Raw genomic sequence first — 20098 nt, 5'->3', positions numbered from 1 at the left:
AGGAGAGTGGCCGTTGCTGGCCCGTGCTGTCGGTTTTGCTGGCAGTAGGCCTCGCAAATGGTCCTAGAAGTCCGAAAGTACAGGCTACGCTGAGGACTGTGAAAGATTTAAGGGTAACTTTAAAAATGCACCATCTCTGAAGGACCATAAACACATGCTTTAGTTCTTTCTTAATCTATCTTTCCTCCAAAAGGACTTTGATGGACCAAAGTCTGAAAGGGGATGCTGGTCAATGTCAGGAAACCACAAAAGTACAGGGAAAAAAAATTGTAGTTTTGGAATTCCCTGCTTTTACAGCACCCATGGACTCGTAAAGGGAGTCTGGATCACATCGAGTAGGATTCTGAACAAGACGACTATGGAGCTCTGCCCCGTCCTTTCAGCCTATGGGCAAAACATAGCCAGTCACATGCCATTTAAACAGCCGGGCAACAATTAAACCCTGTGTCTGTGACAGGGAAATCATAATACAGAGTGATGTGTCCTGGAATAACTCTGTCTCCACTATTTCCATTTTGGAAGATGATACCGCACATTACTGGACATTGTCCCTCATCTGTTGAACCGTTTTTATGACTCTCATACCAACTAAATCAAAATAAAATGTCAAAAGAGAGTCATTTGAATAAAGTGGGTAAACAAACCACTGTATTTTATTATAATTTCCAACAGGCTGCATACCAGAGCAAGGCTTTTGGAAATACAAGGGTTTTTCCAAAATATCTAAGATGCACAAACAAAACATCACACAGTCCAGTGACTTTTGTATCAACAGACAGCAGCAGAGCTCCCCCTTGTGGAAAAAGAAGAAAACTAGCAGCACATCATCTTAGATTTTGGTAAAGTTGAACCTTTTTGGAAGACTGTGGTGGTTATTTGTCCGTCTGTCATTGCAATACGCTAACCATTCATGCAAAAACTGTGTTAATCGAGTTTTTGTTATAAGATCTTTGAGCTTTATTTACAGGATTTCATGACTCATTTAACAACAACAACGCAAAAAAAACCCACACATTCAGGAAAGCATTCACTCACGCGCACACCACGCACTCATCAAAAAGGCGTCTTTCTGCTCAAAGTCTTCATCGGCATCGGTGTCTGGATTTAGTCAGGGGTTGGCCGCCACTGGTCGTCATTTGCCTGTAGGCTTGAATGGATCGGACCATACCTTCACACCTAAAGACAAAATAAAAATAAAAGAAATAGTGTCAGTGTTTGTGTTATTGCTGCGTTATGTTACTGATAAGGAATTTAATTGCCTATAAAACAAACAGGATATGTTGGCAAGTACTGTGCAAAACAGTCCATCTGTGTACGGTAGACATGTGCATGAGAAGTCTTTAAAGGAAGTCCTGTACATTTTGATTGATTGCAAAAATGAACAAAATGAGGGGGGAAAAACCCCAGCACCTTCTCTCACTTAATACTGGTATATTAATTACGGCGTTTCAGTCAACACCGGTATCAGGTATCACCCTTACCCACAGGTTGAATATCTGCCTGGTTGATTCCTGTCCGGTGCAGCTTTTGAACTTCTCCTAGCAGAGACAGAAGAGTACAGTAGATTTTAGTGGTCAAATTCAACATCAAGTACAAGATGTTAATCTACAATCTGCTGTATGTCCTGACTGTAGTTTTCCATCTGTGGTGGCCAGACTACAAAGACTGCCCATTGAGAGGAGAGCCTGTGCAAGACATATAGTGAAACCACATCTATTTAGCCACATGAATGTTCCTGGTATCACTCTGTGTTTGTCTCAGCTGGTTTATGTGCATGTTTAAGGGGTTTGTTAAAGGGCGAGCAACATTTTTACTTTAGCCACATTTAGCTAGCAAAACAGCTTATGTACATGGCTGTTTTTTTTGTTTTGTTGTTGTGTTTTTTTTAAAGAGCTTTCGTTGAATATTTTGGTAACAAAAAACAAATGAACGTGAATAGATAAAGACTGATAAAGTGCCATAAATCAGAAGTTAACTAGCTAAACACTATGCTAACGCTGAACATCCTATTAGCTAGCTGTATAGCTACCTAGCTTATTTTTCGATAAGTAAAGCAACATTCAGTTTAGTTGGAGCTGGAGGAGATTAGCCAAACCCTTTATACAAAGCAACATATTATTAAATGACATAACACATTGTAAACAGTTTGACCGTGTAACTGAGAGCTGTTAGCCACTTACTGTACTCATCTTTATGCACCAGCGGGTAGAAAAATATGGGGTAAAACGCAGCGGCAATAGCCGTTACAAAGCCTCCAAATACTAGCACAATTCTCGTATTTTTCGACATTGTAATGTGGCATCAGATGAACCACTCTCACCTCCAAAAAGTACACAGTGTCTACATTAAGTGCTTCCGGTGTAAAGGTCCCCAAAATAACGCGTCAACAAAAGCGGTTCTGAGCTAGTTTGGTTTTTCTGGGCTTCCGTACCGAGTAAGTCACGTGCTGCAGCACAACAAAAATAAGGAAGTGTGGGTGAGGATCACTAGAGAGGTTATTAAATGCTTCACGGGCTAAAAAAGATGAGATTTTTAGCCGTTTTTGTGTTTTTTCTTTGTTGCTGTTACTCGTGTGGGATGACAGAGGAACAAAAACCGATTCAAACATTTGTAATTCCTCACAGTCACATGGATGTTGGCTGGGTTTACACCATTCAGGTATGTTCCTGTCACCATATTCTTCATAATCTGTTAAACTTGACAAGCATGTTGTCTACAGCCTGCTGTTTAATAGTATCCTTGCACCAAACCAGTATCGCCCATATAATGTGGATGTGTGAGTGTGAAATGTTTAATGTATATAACTGTGGATCACCCATAGGAGAGTATGAACGCCTATGCTGCCAATGTGTACACCAGTGTGACTGAGGAGCTGTCAAAGGATGAAGACCGCAGGTTCATCGCTGTGGAGCAGGAGTTCTTTCGGCTGTGGTGGGATACTGTGGCCACAGACTCCCATAAGAGACAAGTAAGGGCAATTGATGGATCAATACTCTGTGTTGATATGAAATAATGCAAGATTGTCTTGATAAATCACTTACAAGCCAAATTCTCTGAAAGGAGCACACCTGTATTGCACTTTCATTAAGTCTGCTGACTTGCAAGAAACAGATTAAAAAAGCTAAAGGTAAAAATCAATGAGGCAGAAGCAGAAATATCATCATTTAGTCCCTTTCGCTTGATCTTCGTGTGTTAAATTGTTGGAGTGGCCCTTTAATTACACAGTAAATAATTAACTTGTTACGACTTGATTTGCTCTCAAGGTACGACAGCTTGTAAAAGAAGGACGACTTGAGTTCATCATCGGGGGCCAAGTGATGCACGATGAGGCCGTGACTGATCTAGACGATGAGATATTACAAATGACAGGTAGTGCAGCACACTTCCTGCCGCTGTAAATGTCCGTTTGAGAGGAAAAGATACGTAATAGCCTTTGTTTCTCTTGCTCTGTGTGTCCCTTTGCTGTTTCAGAGGGGCACGGTTTCCTCTACGAGACGTTTGGGGTGCGTCCTCAGTTTTCCTGGCACGTGGATCCATTTGGAGCCTCTGCCACAACGCCTGTCCTCTTTGCCCTGGCTGGTTTCAACGCCCACCTCATCTCCCGGATTGACTACGACCTCAAAGACGCCATGCAGAGAGACAAGGTATTAGTCAGTGCCTCGGTCCAAAGACGACTGCCATCGGTGTAGGGAGGAGAATTCGCAAAAATGTCAACACAAATCACGCCGGCAACCTCAAGAACACATTCATTTTGGAGCTTATACACGTTAATCAGACAAGTTGATGTAATCTGTAACCTAAAAATGTTACTAAAAAGTCACTGTATGTTGTTTATCTATTATTTTGGTACAGAAACTACAGTTTGTATGGAGAGGTTCTCCCTCTCTAAAAGAGAAGCAGCAGATCTTCACTCACACTATGGACCAGTTCAGCTATTGCACCCCATCATACCTGCCATTCTCCAACAGGTAGTCCATGTTTAGACTCTTTATTGGTTCATGTAATCTTCCCTATTTCTGTAAGTCTGTCTACTGTTTAATAAGATGAGCTATTATTATTTTGCCCAAGCTCTCGTGCTACCATGGGTAGAACTGAAAAGTGCTGAACTCTTGGCCTAGTCTGTTTAATTCTACCATAATTCAATATCTTAGACGTAAGGAAATATGTTCTTACGTCTCAGCTCTGGTTTCTATTGGAATGGAGTTGCCCTGTTCCCCAACCCTCCTAAAGATGGAGTTTATCCCAACATGAGTCTGCCCGTCACCAAGGAGACAGTGCACGCCTACGCCAAGACTATGGTGGAGAACATTAAGCAGAGGGCTGCGTGGTTTAGGACGAACCATGTGCTCTGGCCTTGGGTGAGTAAATAGAAACTTGTGATCCGATTATTGAATGTAAAAGCAGAGTGTTTGTATTCAAAGTCCTGCAGAATAAAAGCTTCGCTGTTTAAGTGGATGTTGTTAAAGGCTGAAAAGTTAAAGTTACTGGAGTTTTTTCAGCTTCTCTGGGCACCTAATCAGCCGATGAACATTTAACCAAAGTCCCTTTCACTATCTGTGTGTTTTAGGGCTGTGACAAACAATTCTACAACTCATCCGTCCAGTTCAACAACATGGATCCTCTCATGAAGTATATCAACCAGAACAGCAAAGACTTTGGGGTGACAGTCCAGTATGCCACTCTCAGTGAATACTTCCAAACCATCTACCAATCAGATCTTGTCTGGGAGACCCGTGGCAGTGAAGATTTTCTACCATATTCCACTGGTGAGAATCAGCGTCCTATAACATAACGTAAAGCATCACGTGTTTCACCTGAAAGGAAGAAAATGAGGCACAGTCGATTTGATTGTTGATATCCTCTATTGTGGCTTTATTTCCTAGAGCCGTACCAGGCGTGGACGGGGTTTTACGCCTCCAGAAATGTTCTTAAAGGAGTGGCACGACAGGCCAGTTCCCAGCTGCATGCAGCGGAGACTCTCTTCACCCGATACCGGATCAGCTTCCCTGACGGACCTGTAGCCAAAGACTGGGCCCTGGAAAAACTGAGGGCACTTCGCTGGGCCGTCTCAGAGGTAATTAATCAAAATATTTGATAATAATAATATATAAATAAATGAATTATAAGTACATTTTACTCACTGGTGTGTGGTTTTAGGTGCAGCACCATGATGGCATCACTGGTACCGAGTCTCCCAAGGTGGCAGACATGTACCTGCAGCATCTCATGCAAGCCATGATGGGAGTGGAGGAGCTCCTGGCTGCTCTCTTCCTGCTGCCCCACAACCTCGACATACCCAGCATCCTCGGCAGCCGCTACCACAGAAAAGGTATGATCTCATCATTGCTCTGCTATGTTTCTACGGTAGCTCAGAGGGGACAAACATGGACCTATAGCATTTTTACGTTGAAATGGCTGATTTCACGAATGCACCGGTTGGAAGACGAAGAAGAAAGGGAGGGATGAGCCAAGGCGTTTTCAGTTGATTGCAATCTGCACCCTCACCGCTAGATGCCACTAAATCGTACGTACTGGACCTTTAATGAGCATGAGAGCGATCTTGTCTTCCAACTACCGGAGAGGAAGCAAATATTTCCTTTAACAGAAAAGTAGATCCCGTCTGAACTTTCAACATCACAACACAAAGAGCTGAAAATTCTAGTGCTTTGAGCTAAATGCTAACACGAGCTTTAGGATCAGTCATCAAAGGGTTTGTATGAACGTTTGGGCTGCTGTTTAAATAACCTTTAACCTCCTAATGCCAGGTGTTCATCAGGCTTTGGAGCAGCATGTCATCGTTTACAACCCATTAGCATGGAACACCACCACTATCATCAACGTCACTGTCACCTTCCCCTCCGCGGCCGTCTTCGATGACGATGGACAGCCTGTTCCTGCACAGGTTGGGGTTTTTCAGTGTATAGTTACACCGTAAGAGCGAAGTGACTCCACAGTTAGACAGCAGTATCCATCTAAAGTTTGCTAACATAAGCTAACAGTAGCCACAATAAGCTACTGGTCATACCAGACCGACAAAGGCTGCAGCTGCAAAACCCCTGAGAGTGTTTTATTGCTTATGAATTCAACTTTTTATTTGTAAGACAAGAAAATATGGCATGTCTTTATTTAAAAGCTACATAGTTTCTCTTTAAATATTGTATTCTTACAGTATTACAATGTGTCACACACAGTGACACATAATTCAAAAAGTTATCAGGTGTCTTTTATACTAGATTAACAATTTTATATCTTTTTAAAAAAGTGACAAATAAGCATTTCAAAATATTCATTCTGCATTTTTTTATGTAAATTGTTTTAGATGTGAGAAACAGAAATCTCTGTAATACATATTGTAACAATAATGTCTTCCCCTTTCTGTTACAGATCCAGAGGTCAGCACAGTCCAATGTGAGCTACGATCTTTTCATCATGGTGAAACTCGGAGGCCTGCAGCACAGGAAATACCTGATTAAGTTCTCCGAGAAGCAGTGCTCTGGGAGGTCCAAGTGTGGCTGGACTTACGAAGCCAAAGGGGTTCTGTTTGAGAGACGCAGCGTCGGGGACTCGCTGAAAACCGGGAGGAGGCTTCTGCCTGTGCTGAATGAATGTTACAAGCTCATGTTTGATCAGGATACAAATCTCCTGCACAGCATCACCTATCTGTAAGATGTTAAGCCGCTTATGACTCATGTCCCACCCCATGCAGGTACACTTTACACAGGGAGTAGTTTAAGTGTTGTCGACATATCTGATTACAATGAGCCATTTAATCGATTGACAGAAAATAAATTGTTTAAGTCATATTTTAAGCAAAAAAAAAAAAAAAAAAAAAATTTAAATCAAGCTTCTCAAATGTAAAAATCTACTGGTTTTCTTAGACTTTTATGACTTTTGGGCCAAACGAGCAATTTGAATAACTCAGCATAAGCTTTTGGGAACTATGGTGTCCACTGTTCACTATTTTTTGACACTTTGACACTTCAGGAGATAAATCAATAATAAAAATGATGTTTAGTTGCAGCCCTAGTTCAGTCTGATACCTGAGTATCCCACTTGAAAATGCTTTCCTCCTATGATAATGTACCTCTCTGACCTTTGACCTGTCTGTTCTTCTTTGGCAGTCAAGAAAAAAGGAGAGTGAGGATGACTCAGGATTTCTGGGAGTACCACGCAAACGGAGATGTAAAAAAAGGGCCCATCTCTGATAACTACATCTTCAGCGCTAATGGTTCAGCTGTGCGGGCTTACAAGGCTGTGGGAATGGAGATTATCCCCGGGAAGATCGTGACTGAGATCAGGCAGCACTTCTACAGGTGGATCATGTCAACGTTTTATTAAAAATCACTATCCACAACGCGAGACATTCCTCGTTTCTCTTCTCAGCCTTAACTGTGACATTCACTCTCACAATTTGACGTCCTTTAGAGAGGAAAGCGATGAAGACTACGCCTACTCCATCACCACCCGTGTCCCAGAATGCTTTGGGAGCAGACCGCAGTGCCACAGGCTGGAGCAGACCTATTCGCTGGGCCCCCTCCATCTCAACACAGAGGTCGTCCTCAGAACCAGCTCCTCCTTGAAGAACAACAGGACCGTTTACACAGACGACAACGGCTACCAGATGATGAAGAGAACATATAGGAAGTTCACCAATAACACTTTAGCAAGAGTAAGTCCCTGGGACATTTATTCAAAAAAACTGCTGTTAGTTAAATACATACACTACTCAGAAAAAGTTAGGGATATTCGGCTTTCAGGTGAAATTTCAGGATGAACCTAAAATGCATTCTAAACTTTCCAGGTGAACTTAATGTGACCTTCTCTAAACTTTTGAATGCACATGTCCAACTGTTCAGTGTCTCAGTACTTTTTGCACAAGTTGCTGTTCTCTAACAAGAAGCTTAACAGCAACATTCACAACAGGTTTGATCCATGAATCCACCAATACATTTCCTGCTTCAGTTAGAATTGGTATTTAAACAGTCCTCCTCATCATGCTGTTCACATTCTGACATCATGAGACCAAGACGACACCTAACAGTTGATCAGCAGCACCTCGCCATTGCGAGGCTTCAAACAGGAAGTCCTCAGACGGAGGTGTTCACTGAGCTTAGAGGGTCACAGAGTGTCATCAGGAGGTTGTAACAGTGATACAGAGAGACTGGAAGAGTCACAGAAAGGAGAGGAGTGGACGTCCTTTGGCCACATCCCAATTTATTGAGGCACCGAAAAATGTTTTGTTGTGGTATACCCTCCACTGTTGTTAGATTTTCTTTCAATAAATTGTTTAAAATAAAGAAATCACCATTGCATGCTTCTACTTAAATACCCTACTTTCATGATATAATATCACTGTAGCATTAACTTTTTACATTTTCCATATATTTCACCTGGAAGTCGAATATCCCTAACTTTTTGTGAGTAGTGTATGTATGTAGAACAATCTCTGTATAATATGCATGTTGCAGAACTACTTCCCCATGGTGCGGACAGCCTACATTGAGGATGACTTCAGCAGACTGGTGCTCTTCAGCGACAGAGCTCACGGTGTTTCCAGCCAAGCCAACGGACACTTGGAGGTAAAAAGAAAAACAAGTTAGAAGAAAAAAAAAAGAAGAAGAAGAAGAAGAAGAAGATAACCCGGCTTGCAGACAGAAACACACGCTAACATCCCGCGTGTTTCCCCCCCAGGTTATGCTCCATCGCCGTCTTTGGAACAACTTGGCGTGGAACCTCGGCTACAACCTGACGCTCAACGACAGCTCGGTCGTGAGGCCCACCCTGTGGATGATGCTGGGCTCCGTCGGTGCCACCTCCAAGCTCTACCAGAGGGAGGCAATAGAGCTGCAGCACAGACCTGTCATCATGCCCATAGACCAGCCTCGTGAGTGCTAGTATTGTAGGGCTGCGAGACAGCAAAATCTTTCTTTTTTGTTTGTTACAGTTTTTTTTTTACTTTTAGAGAGGCCCTGGCAGGAGAAGCAACCCAGAGGAAATTCCCCCGTGTGTTCGGTGGCCCTGCCGCCCAACCTCCACCTGCTCAGCCTCAGTATCCCTGGATGGAACTACAACTCTAATCACGATGTTCATCTCAGCCAAATTCGCTCAGGTCGGCTGTTAGAAATGTCTGCCCACTCATTTTTAGTGGCTACACTGTGGAGTTTTTAAGTTTTTTTTTTTTTTAAATGATGTACATCCAGGTAAGGATTTCCCCTCAGAGCCAGACTACGATCGGGTCCTGTTGAGAATCATGCATCTCTTCGAAGACGGAGAAGACCCCGAGCTTTCGAAGCCAGTCACCATAAACTTGAAGGTGTTAATAAAATTACAACTTAAGCTCTATTTATTAATGTCATAGTTTCGTAAGAGGAAAGGATTTTCATCACTCTTAAAATAAAGTTTACGTAATCTTCTTTTTTTTTACTGGTAATTTCCTGTGTGAGCAGGATGTTCTGCGGGGCATGGGGGAAGTAAAAGTGCTGGAGGAGCGTTCTCTCACAGGAACCTGGGACGTCACCAGTCTGCAGAGATGGAAGTGGAGGACTGCGGATAATTTAGAAACAAGTGAGTCTGAGGCACTTAACTGCATTAAAAGAGAACTACAGTAATACTCACATTTCTCTCGTCTATTTTACATAACTTGTTTGTGTGTTTGTCTCAGACAACAGAAGTTGTTGGAGTTGTGGAGATGAAGCTTTCACTGTGACCGTCTCCCCCAAAGAGATCAGGACCTTCTTCGTTCACTTCGCCTCCAAAAACGTTTAGGCTGAACCGTCTTTTGTCTTCTGTGAAGACAACCAGGCTCAATGCTTTTAAAGTTTTTCATCATTGTTCTGCACTGTTAATGAATGCCCTTTTTGCACATAATGTTAATTTGCTGAGATGAACTGACGTGTGAGCATTCCCACTTTGAATCCCTGTTGACTCTCACTAAATAAAGCGATTATTTTTGTCACGTTTGTACAAATCTGTGAATGATATTGGAGCCTTTGGCCCTTTGTTTTAAAATTAAGAAATCCAAGCACAGTGGATATTCATTAGTGATAATCATTCCCCGACAGCCTGGCGACAGGATCTAAGGGATCTAACCCATCTTTGCTCTTCTCACACCCCAGACAGGCAAGATGCAACACAGACTCCACGTTTATGACATTTTATATGACATTCTACTATACAGGACGGGACAACACATTTTCTTGCATGAAAAAATAATGTAGTTAGATGTTAGAGGAATTTCAGTGTTTAGAAAGTCATAAACGGCAACACGAACCCCTCACATCACTGTTTTCTCAAGTAGCTTTTCTGTAGTGGTATTAATCCATCCAGATAGTTTTGTGGGGTTGTTTTTGTTGTTGTTGCTGCAGATGAATGGATCATTCATTTGTGGTGCTCACATCATTTAAAAACTCAACATATCCCTCCAGAACCAGTGCCTCGTGCATTAAGAGTAAACTGCATCAGCCAAGCGAAACATTTGTGTCACCTCTGCTGTCAACGTGCAGCTTTAAAAGGTCGTTCGCCGTCTCGGCCGCTAGGGGGCGCCCACGCTGCCGTCACCAAACCGAGCATCAGCGACCGGGAAACACCCGAGGAGAACAAAACCTCCGTGTGTCTGCGGCTAAAAAAGAAGGAGAAGTCGTGTCAAACAGCGCGATGTGAGGCTTTAGCGCTGGTTTGTAACATGATCGCCCCTGATAGGAGACGACCGAGTCTGCAATTCGGTGCAAGATGAGCAGCGTGAGTAGTTCCCTTCTCAGTGTCCTTTCTTTCACCAGCTGCAGGGTTTTCACTTGAGATCGATAGGTTGTGCAGAAAGCGAGTGGTTTTTTTTTTTGCATGCAATGTCACGTTTTGCTCTCCCTTGCTTGCACCGAGCCCGCTGTGCATTGTTTTAATGTGGCCAACGGGGTCTTTGTTGTCGATGGAGATGCAAGGATGCTGCTGGGAGGCGTTGCACGTGTTGCTAGGATACTAGACTGGGAGGAGGAGGATGCTGATGGGGCCTCATGTAAAATTATTTAATGCTACTTTGTGTGTTGCCTTTCACGTGATTATTTGTCCCTCTCTGGCTGGATAGAAACGAGAGAGGGAGCAGAAGAGGAAACTGCAGCACTTTCTTAGTGACCTGGCTTTACTCGGATCCTTACAGGTCAGTGAATGCAAGTGCAGAGAAGTTTAAACACACAGCTAATGTAAGTATTTTATAGAAATAATCTTGTTTTTTTTACAGGGCTTTAAATACTTCCAGCCTTGGCTAAGAGGGAAGGAGGAGTTGCTGCTGACTGTCGTTAACGAGGATCTGGTTAGTTTCTGCAGAAATACAGCAACACATACAGTACATCACAGCAAACATGCAGCATGTGCACTTTGGAAGCCAAAAAAAAGAATAAATACTACAGATTTGTAACATAAAGTGTGGTAGAAAATTGACAAAGTTCTCGTGTATGCGTGATCATATTAATGATCCAAGTAAAACTGGAAATAATAGTCTAAAAATACTATGTTACAAGGAAAAGTTCATGAATTCAGCATCAGTATCATCAGCAAATGTACTTGTATAAATAGGTAATGAGTATAAATAGGACTCATTGTGCAGAACGGCTTATTTCACAGGGTTATATGATTACAGAACTTTAGATTATTCTGTTTTGAATCACCAAACATTTACATGAAAGAGCATTTTAATGTTGTTGTTTGTCAGTGTGGAGCCAGTTTTACAGACTTTGTGGATTACTGGGGAGATTAGTACTGCAGTGCTGCATCATATCATATAAGAATAACTGAATCGTTTTAAAGAATTGTTTTTCGAGTCAAATAGATGTCGTGCAGTAAAAAGCTCATCTTTTCCCTCTGAAATCTTGTGGAGTAGAAGTATAAAGCAGCATAAAATAGAAAGATGCATTTGGGTGCGAGTACGTCATAACTGTGCTTGAGTAAATGTCCTTAGTTATGTTCCCCCACTCATCATCATGAGTGTCCGTGTGTCCGTCCTGACCTCCAGGGTTGGCGCTCCCCGGGTTTCGTGGTGTCCCGAGCCTCCTCCTACACCTCCACCAGCAGCTGTAACAGCAGCGATGTCTCCCCCAGCAGCAGCTCCCCGAGCCTGGACAGCCGGGGCAGCTCTCCCCTGCCTGGGGAGCCTCCGGGCCCACGAGACCCCCAGCCGCCCGCGCACGCCAAGACGCAGCCGCAGACGGCCAGGTGACTCATCCCGCTTTGTGCGCCTGCAAATAGCAACATGCATTTGTGTTTAGTTTCAGGGGAAGCTCGTGATGATTGCGACAGTTGGCTCTCATGTGTGACCACTGGTTGACTTTGCTCCTGTGTCCCGGCAGTAAGGAGCACCTTCTCCCAGCCTCCCCCAGTGAAAGAGAGATAGCGGTGCCTGTAAGTGCGTCAGCCACTCTCAACTTTTCCAAAAAAACAAGTGTCTGGCAGCCACACTAAAGCCAGTTCTGCTCCACCTCTACCCGCTCAGCCTCACAGCCTCGGCTTTGTCCCTCAACAGGAGGTGAACTGCACTCTGTTTTTACTGGCCGGCTACGTCAAGTACGGACGCCCCTACGCCTGGATCCGCTCCAATCACGAGCGTCTGGTCAACATCGGAGGCACTGATTCGATGGTCAAAGACACGCCGATGAAACTCAAGTCCATCGCAGACTGGCAGACCCGAGGTATGGAAACAATGTGAGGAATCCAAACAGGAGAAAGTTATTGTTTCACTGCACAGATTTAATAATTACACCATTTTCCATGAGCTAAATCAGACGCAGATGTCAGATGTCTACCGTGTGGTGTGGATTAGGTTTGTGGAAAAAGCTCTGGGTGCTTTGGCCATAAACATTACTGTACACTTCTAGACTTATTCAAATGAGTTTTTTAAATTTTCTCTTCCTTTCTGTTTGGTTATTGTTGTTTTTTTTTAGGTATTCGTGTGTGGGACATTGTCAGCGAGCTGGTGTGCCTGTGCACCGTTCCCTCTCCCTCCAACCCCTTCGCCCTGGACATGCGTTACATCAAAGGTCTTCCCCTCCCTGACCGCTTCCTCGTCACAGGCGCTCTGCTCAACTTCCTGGAGACGTATGTGGTCTATGGGAACCGGGACGAGCTGCACTACGACAAAGGTAGGAAGTCAGGGGAGTTTAATCAGACGGCTGTTCGTCACGATTTGATCCCGCTGACAATCAGTCATTTGATTTTAATGTTATTTTCATTACAGCCAGCAGGTGGTGCTGTTTAGCTGCACTACAAAAAGGATCTCCCACTCCACACTGTGGGATTTTAAAGCCATCGGTGAATTTTTTTTTTGACGACCTCATATTTCTTCTCCTTCCAGTGGTGGAGGAGGTGAAGCCTCTGAGGCGTCTTCATGTCCAGTCCCTGCTGGAGTTACAGCAGCGCAGAGAGAGCTCTGGGCTGGCCGGCAGTCCCACGGCGCAAGACACCTCCGGAGAGGAGTGAGGAGATACCCTCTCTTTATACTGGGAAAGAAGAGACAGCAAATAGGTTTGAAAGTGTAACATCTAACCAGGAGGCCTGTGTCGAGGTCATTTGTGTTACACATTTATTGGTTTTATGAGAATTTGTCTGAAAAGGAGCTCAGAAAAAGCTCTTGCATCACTTAGGTGGTGTCTAAACCTTTTTGTTTTAAAGGTAGTAATGTCAAGTCGGTGTGTGCATGGTGGTCACGTGCAGGAGAGGTTTTGAAAATGTGAAAATACTGGAGAAATAACCCTGGGAAAAGAGTCACATGACTGAGATTAAAACATCCCTGGACCTCTCTGAACGTCTTGCCCTGCCACCCCCCAAACACACACACACACACACACACACTTACTGGTAGGAATTCTGTTTTCGTCAGGCCAAATATAACATTAACAAAGTTGAGCGTTGAACCCTGGAAGCAGAATCATTAATCAGAGTCAAAGCTGCAGAAGTTAAAGCTGGTTAAATATTTGTCTTCTTGAAAAGTTACAGCCGTGTGCAAACAACACATGCAGACACAAACAAATAGCGTATAAAAAGTTTTAATATTCCTTAAAATACATATTTAAATATGTACAATGAAATTAAACAGTACACTGATAAAATACGCCTTGAAGCAGGCACTTTAACCCCTTTCCTGAGATTAGGGCTGCGCCGTTTGTACTTGAAAAGATACATCACGAGTACAAAATGTTAAAACTGATAAAAACCTAGTGGCACAGTCACAAAAAAACTCCATTTTAAAAAAAAAAAAAAGGCAACATTTCTAGCTTAGTTTTGGTCAGAAAACACAAAATGACAGATGAATGGTAGCCTCAGGGTGTACCACTAATCCTCAAGTCTCTCATTTGTAAACCTTAAGGCAGAGATCGCCATCATGAGGGCTCGTTATGCAATACTGCACATATCAATGCCCCTAAACGTCACTTTGACTGAAGCAGTCGGGCACCTTTTATGGCTTTGGCGATGTGAAACAGGTCGAGGGCTCAGAGCTAAACGCACACTGTGGCGTCTACTGACGAGGCTGCTCGATATGCAGAGTCATGGCTGGACACAGAGGAATTTGAGGCCTTTAAGAAGATTCTCCATCTCACATTTCCTCCGCCCTCCCCTCCCTCTGATTGGAATGCAGGTGCATGTCCGCACATTCCCCACCGAGGCTCCACATGGGAACACAGCGTTCCCAATGTTCGGACACAAACAAACCCTGCAAGTCATGGCCGAGGGTGTTTTTTTTTTTTCCCCCCACATGAATGCAAATAATTCATAGCAGCAGACAGTTGTGAACTGTTTTTTTGCTGGATGCTAATGTGGTGTATGAGGGGAGGGTTTTGTTGACCCTGTAGGTTCTGCTAGGATCTATGCCATACTTATTTATAATGCAGGTGCTGGGCCTGTTATACAATTCATGGAAGCTACTGACCTCTTAAGTTATAAAAAATATGTTTTAAAAAGATTCCCTGACCAGGACTTAAACTGATGTCTTCTGGTGTCAGATTTTACAGTTTCTGGGTACTTTGTAAATTTCCAAATAACTTAATTAATGTCCGTTACAGACGATAGATCAATATTACTTTGTATGATATGCCTGCACTTTGCCTCAGTTATCTCACAACATATATTAAAAATGTGGTTTTTGTCCATCCACTTCAAAAATAAAGAAAACAAGCATATATGCCAGTGCCACAGGGTTAAAACAATATCAAATCATGACCTGTCAAATGTAAGTTAAATAAATAATAAAAAAAACAAAAACCATCCAGTTTCTGGTCGTCATTTTGGCTGATATCGTTATTGGTATAACCGTCTATTTCCAACAGACCAAACTCTTAAATGGTCCAAGTATCAAGTAGATTACTTAAAAAACAAGTCAACCAAGAAAGAGCCACCGACATGAAGCAGTCCGGTGCTCAAATGACTTGCAGCCAGTCACAAGCCGTCACATAGCTGTTGACAGGTGACCAAAAGCAGCCGTCAGCAGCATTTTGTGCCACACCGGACGCCACTCTTGCAAAAGTCAGACAACTTTCCTGCACCAAAAAAAACCTCACAGTCCATACGCTCACTGGTTATGGTAAAATCCTCTCACAAGCAGAGTCCTCACGCATCCAAATATGGATGTTCCGACTTCCCGGATTCATCCCCCTTTGTCCTTCCCTCTGTCTTGTAATCACTGTCTCCCTCCCGTCAGTGCCGTCATCCTTGAGGTTGTCGTCAGGTCAATGTGGTCCTGCGTTTGAAAAGGGTTAAAGGCGGGGGTTCAGCTCCAGCTGTCAGACGCAGATCCTCTTCTGCTGATGGCCCTGAGGGGGCTGCGGGACACTGATCCCCTCTTCCTCCAGCGAACTGAAAAGGAACGAGAGACAGAGTCAATGATTTTAGCTCGGCAGCTGCAAATGAAACGTGAACACCGGTGTTTAAATGTTAATTCCAGACATCCAACCAACCCCAATAGTTTGTCAACCGTAACTCTAAAGTGTCCTTGTAAGGCTATTAATTTACTACTTCCTACTTCCTCGCTTGGTTTTCATTGCTTTCACTTGAGTCAGTGACGCCTTTAGAAATCTTATCTTTATAAACTTGGAGAGCAAGACAGGAGAGACAATGGATCAGAGAAATGGTTCATTAATCGTGAACCATTAAAGGGCTTTTAGAGACACTTTCTATGAAATGTGAGATTTGAGGAGAAAACGGCATGTAAAATGTAAAAAGAACAAGAAAGCAGAGTTAAAAATAAAACTGCAGTGGCCGCGCTCCTCCATGTTAAGGCTAGCTGGGATGATATGCTAAGCTAAAGCTAATTTAGGGTTTCCTCTAATTGAAAAATGCTCCAGCATCTTAATAACTGGGTTTAGTGTGCCATATAAATCATAATGGAGGAAAACTTCAGTTCCTGTAGTTGCTTCTCTCTGCACCATCAGCATCATCACCTCACCTTTTCCCAGACTGGCGGGCAGCGTGGAGCTCTTCGTGTTGGCGGGCGAGTTGGACGACTCCTCCGCACGCTTCCCCTTCCCGTCTCCTGGCTGCAGCGTGGCCGAGCCTTCTTGCTGCCAGTCGCTCAGCGCCCGCTGGAAGGAATGTGCCAGACACGCCGTCATGTCCCGCGCCCTCTCCGCCCGGCTGCACCAGAACACCCGACACTGCAGCTGCTGCCCGTGATGTTTGCAGATGTACAAGAAGACATTGGGCCGGTTGGCGTCTGCTGCACAGTACGCAATGTCCTGCAGGTACGTCTTGGTGAGCTGCCGACCTGTGCTCAGCTCCTTGACCTCGACGTATCTTGGCCGCACCACCAGCGCGTGATCTTTGCTCAGCTTCTTACCGTTAGAAATACCTTCCAGCAGGTGACTAATGGCGTCCTGGGCCTGCTCTCGATCCAGAGAGAAGATTTTCTCCGTGCCCAGGTAGTGCACCTTGAAGAGAGGGTCACCGTGGGATAAAGACTCGGTGCGGTCGCGGCGAAAGCGGCGACGTAGCGCAGCAGGTGAGTTCTTAAGGGTCTGCATGAGGTGGAAAGTGCTGAGGGACATGGTGCGTTTCAGGCCGGGTCGGGAGGGAATTTTAACTGAGGTGTATCTGCCGGTGGTCAGCTGGTCCTCTTCAGAGCCTCTCCCACTCTTCCACCTTTCTTCTATAAATGGAGCGTAGTTGCATCCACTGCTTTTATCTGGAATGAGACAGATAAAGACAGTGATGTTAGACGATCCGTTCTAAAGAAGCATGAATAATTGAGCGAGACAGATGCTTTAGCTTTGTTCAGAGTTAAATAAGGCGAAGGAAAAGGTGCATCCTGGAAATAGATTGTTTTGACACTGCAGATTTTCTTAGGTATGAAGCTGCTCTTTGTTTGTTACAGTTTTTGTTACAGAGTCCTTGATGAGGAGGAAAAAAAAAAAAAAAAAAAAAAAGTGCAGTCAGCACAAGTTGTACTGCAACACGGAAAAACAAAGGCCACCAAACAGGATCAGTTACAAATGTGACGCATTCAGTGACGAATATTCATTCACCGCAGACACCAGCCATTAAATATTTACACTCAGGTTTGGCTTTAAGAGATGTGCAAAGACACTGATGAACTGGAAACAGGCCAAAGTGAAAGGACGGTTAGTGTAACACACAAAAGGGTAATCACAGGTACAGATCCTTCCTTAAACTAAACCCCGTACTAAGTGTTACAAACACTATTACCTACAGGAGGACTTGAAGGATTCTGTGACCTTGCTAGCTTATGTCTTATGTAACCTCCGCATCTGGCCTCCCATTGTCTCCCATCCTACCAGCCCAAAGAACTGCCTGTTCTCCATTGTGTTTAACATTATTTTTTCTCCCCCCTTTCGCTCTTTTCTTGGCCATTCTTTCAACATCCTAGCTCCGTCCTCTGAAGCGAGCTGCAGAGAGAACCACCGACTGTTCCAAGGCAGTGGCCATTGTTAGTCAGTCCCCACTGTGCAGGAAGCAGCTTTGCATTCTCCCCCAAATATTTCTCCTACAAACAATGGCATGCTTTTCAGAGTGTGTCACATCACAGAAGGGATGCAAGTTGACCTAGAGCCCGGGCCCAGCCAGGACACGCACACACACATACACATGTGGGCTACAAAACGTGTACGAGCACTCACAGATACACAACTTTCACTTGGGGACACACGTAGATAGCTGCCTATTTTGCATTAACCAAACCAAAAACCGATAACCAAACAAATACAAGTCAAACCCAGGTAAGGCCTCAGGTGCATCACATAGCTTCCTGTGATCTGAATAAACAAACAAACAAATTTTGTGACTAGGTGTCACATCTAAACAGTTCACTATGCTTTTCAAATGAGTCTGTGGAAGTGGGCATAACATTTCTACTCAGATTCACCATGAGCACTCATTCTGTAGAACAGCTGAACACCATATGCAGAGATTCTTGTCCCAAACTTTGTTCCGAAATGTGGCACAAATACAGATACTGTACAGAATGTTAATGTAGTTAAGTGTTACGGATCCATTCTTCATTTCAGAAGGCATCTTCCAAGGCAGAGCTTGTTCAGATGACACATACATGCAAGTTCACCTAATCTGAAGAGCAATTTAAACAACAGCAAACCTTTTTTAAAAAAAAACAACAAAAAAAAACACTCCTTTCTTAATGCCGAATTAACCAACAGGGCCTAAAGATTACTTTTACAGCTGAACGACGCGCAGCCTCGGAAATAAGCGAGGAAACTTTAAATTGGGGAATATTAGAGTGCGATTCGGCGAGCAACGTAGCGTCCAGTGAGATTCCACACTGTCAAAAAGAACCAGATCACTTTCGCTGTAGATATTACCAAAACACAATTAAACGACTCTTGATGCATTGTGTGTTTATGAACTGTCACTGAACTGCAGGTGTACAACTCAGATCATCCAAAACAAACTTACCTGGCCACAGTTTCATGCAAACGAAGTCCTCGTGCGTCCCAGGTAAACCGCAGAGTCTCGTGATGTTCTTAAACAGCGGACAGATGATTATCTGCCGTCCTGCACGTTCATGAAGAACCGGTTCGCCTGTCAGTCAGTCAGTATTAAATAAAACAAACACACCGAAGTCACCAAACCTCGGCTGTGAACCAAAGGTTTTTCCGCGAGCTCTGCGCTCCTCGTGCGCTCAGGAACGACAGAGAGACGCGTGCAGACCGAGTGTGAGTGAGTGAGTGTGTGTACGAGTGTCTGAGTGTGTGTGAGGACCGATCCACGCTCTGCTCCCTCCGATCTGTGTGTGAGGAGGGTGAATCAGACCGCTTTAAAACAGCGTGGGCGCGATCTCGTCACAAGCGTGGACGAGCGCCTGCGTCTGAGCGGAGAGAAGGAGGCTGGACAGTGTGTGTGTGTGTGTGTAGGTGTGTAGGTTGGTGATTTACCAGAGTAGAGGGGTTTAGAGCACAGGATAGGGTGGACCAGTATTTTATTTTTCACTGGTACTTGTATCCAGATGAAGATTTATGCCATGATCTATATATTTAACCTCATACCAGAGTTTGACTCCTGAAGTAACTGTGAGATGATTCAAATCAACTCATTCCGCACTATGTGACATTACCTTTTACTGTAAAGCCTCTAGCAGCTCTCCATTTAAGTAAATATGATGTTCATGAGAGAAATATTCAAACCAAAGACCCAAATTCTGTAAAAAAAAAATATATATATAAAGAATGGAAATATTCTAGATGTCTTGTGCAGAACTCAAAACAATATTTGGTGTTTTTGGAAATTTTTTGGACCACTAGAATTTAAAATAAAGTTTAGTGGGTTTGGACAATGTGTATGTCTTAAAACCAGCATAAATTGGTATAAAAGAGTCTTCCTCGTTACTTAGGAGAGGTCAAAAGGCCACTGAGTAAGGCAATTCATCCCTGGTAGTATGAATCGATCGATACAGATATTTTTCATTATCAATTCATCTGTGAATTTATTAATTGCTTAGTCTGTTAAAACATGAGAAAACAGAGATAAGATTGTTAGAGAAATTCCCAGTATCTCCAAACTGACATTTTTACATGTTTTGTCCAATATAGAAAAATATAATAAATAAAAATATAAAGCTGAGAGATGTAGCAAATTTTTAGATTTCATGAGTACATTT

At 43.5% G+C, this 20098-nt stretch overlaps 3 protein-coding genes across 4 annotated transcripts in view; 1 reads left to right on the top strand and 2 right to left on the bottom strand.

The window, feature by feature from the left end:
* Positions 1–620: 620 nt before the first annotated feature.
* Positions 621–20098, bottom strand: part of smim20 (small integral membrane protein 20) — a 90762-nt gene continuing 71284 nt past the window's right edge. Inside the window, exons 2-4 of one of the 2 annotated variants that reach the window (XM_070854999.1) lie at positions 2181–2305; positions 1482–1538; positions 621–1176 (exon numbers count right to left, since the gene is read on the bottom strand). In XM_070854999.1, the coding sequence (XP_070711100.1) occupies positions 1133–1176; positions 1482–1538; positions 2181–2289 (210 nt within the window). In that variant the 5' untranslated portion in view covers positions 2290–2305 and the 3' untranslated portion in view covers positions 621–1132. Of the gene's footprint in view, positions 1177–1481; positions 1539–2180; positions 2357–20098 lie in introns of those variants that run through there. The other variant, XM_070854998.1, reaches the window with a different exon arrangement.
* Positions 2458–9938, top strand: man2b2 (mannosidase, alpha, class 2B, member 2). Its single transcript, XM_070854549.1, has 19 exons — positions 2458–2658; positions 2822–2968; positions 3264–3369; positions 3472–3644; positions 3853–3968; positions 4181–4358; positions 4568–4766; positions 4884–5074; positions 5158–5329; positions 5766–5902; positions 6385–6662; positions 7122–7313; positions 7426–7669; positions 8469–8579; positions 8692–8884; positions 8963–9109; positions 9201–9313; positions 9447–9564; positions 9662–9938. Exons 1-19 carry the CDS (start codon positions 2503–2505, stop codon positions 9763–9765), a joined length of 3075 nt encoding a protein of 1024 aa, XP_070710650.1. The 5' UTR covers positions 2458–2502; the 3' UTR covers positions 9766–9938.
* Positions 14019–19213, bottom strand: LOC139222779 (low density lipoprotein receptor adapter protein 1). Its single transcript, XM_070854643.1, has 3 exons — positions 18898–19213; positions 16421–17155; positions 14019–15831 (listed from the first exon to the last, which is right to left on the bottom strand). The coding sequence occupies exons 1-3, from the start codon at positions 18911–18913 to the stop codon at positions 15746–15748; spliced, it is 837 nt and encodes a 278-aa protein (XP_070710744.1). The 5' UTR covers positions 18914–19213; the 3' UTR covers positions 14019–15745.

The sequence above is a fragment of the Pempheris klunzingeri genome, chromosome 23, assembly GCF_042242105.1.
Source record: "Pempheris klunzingeri isolate RE-2024b chromosome 23, fPemKlu1.hap1, whole genome shotgun sequence".
Taxonomy (NCBI): domain Eukaryota; kingdom Metazoa; phylum Chordata; class Actinopteri; order Acropomatiformes; family Pempheridae; genus Pempheris; species Pempheris klunzingeri.
Note: the sequence above shows the minus strand (reverse complement) of the source record. Positions and strands in the feature narration are given on the sequence as shown.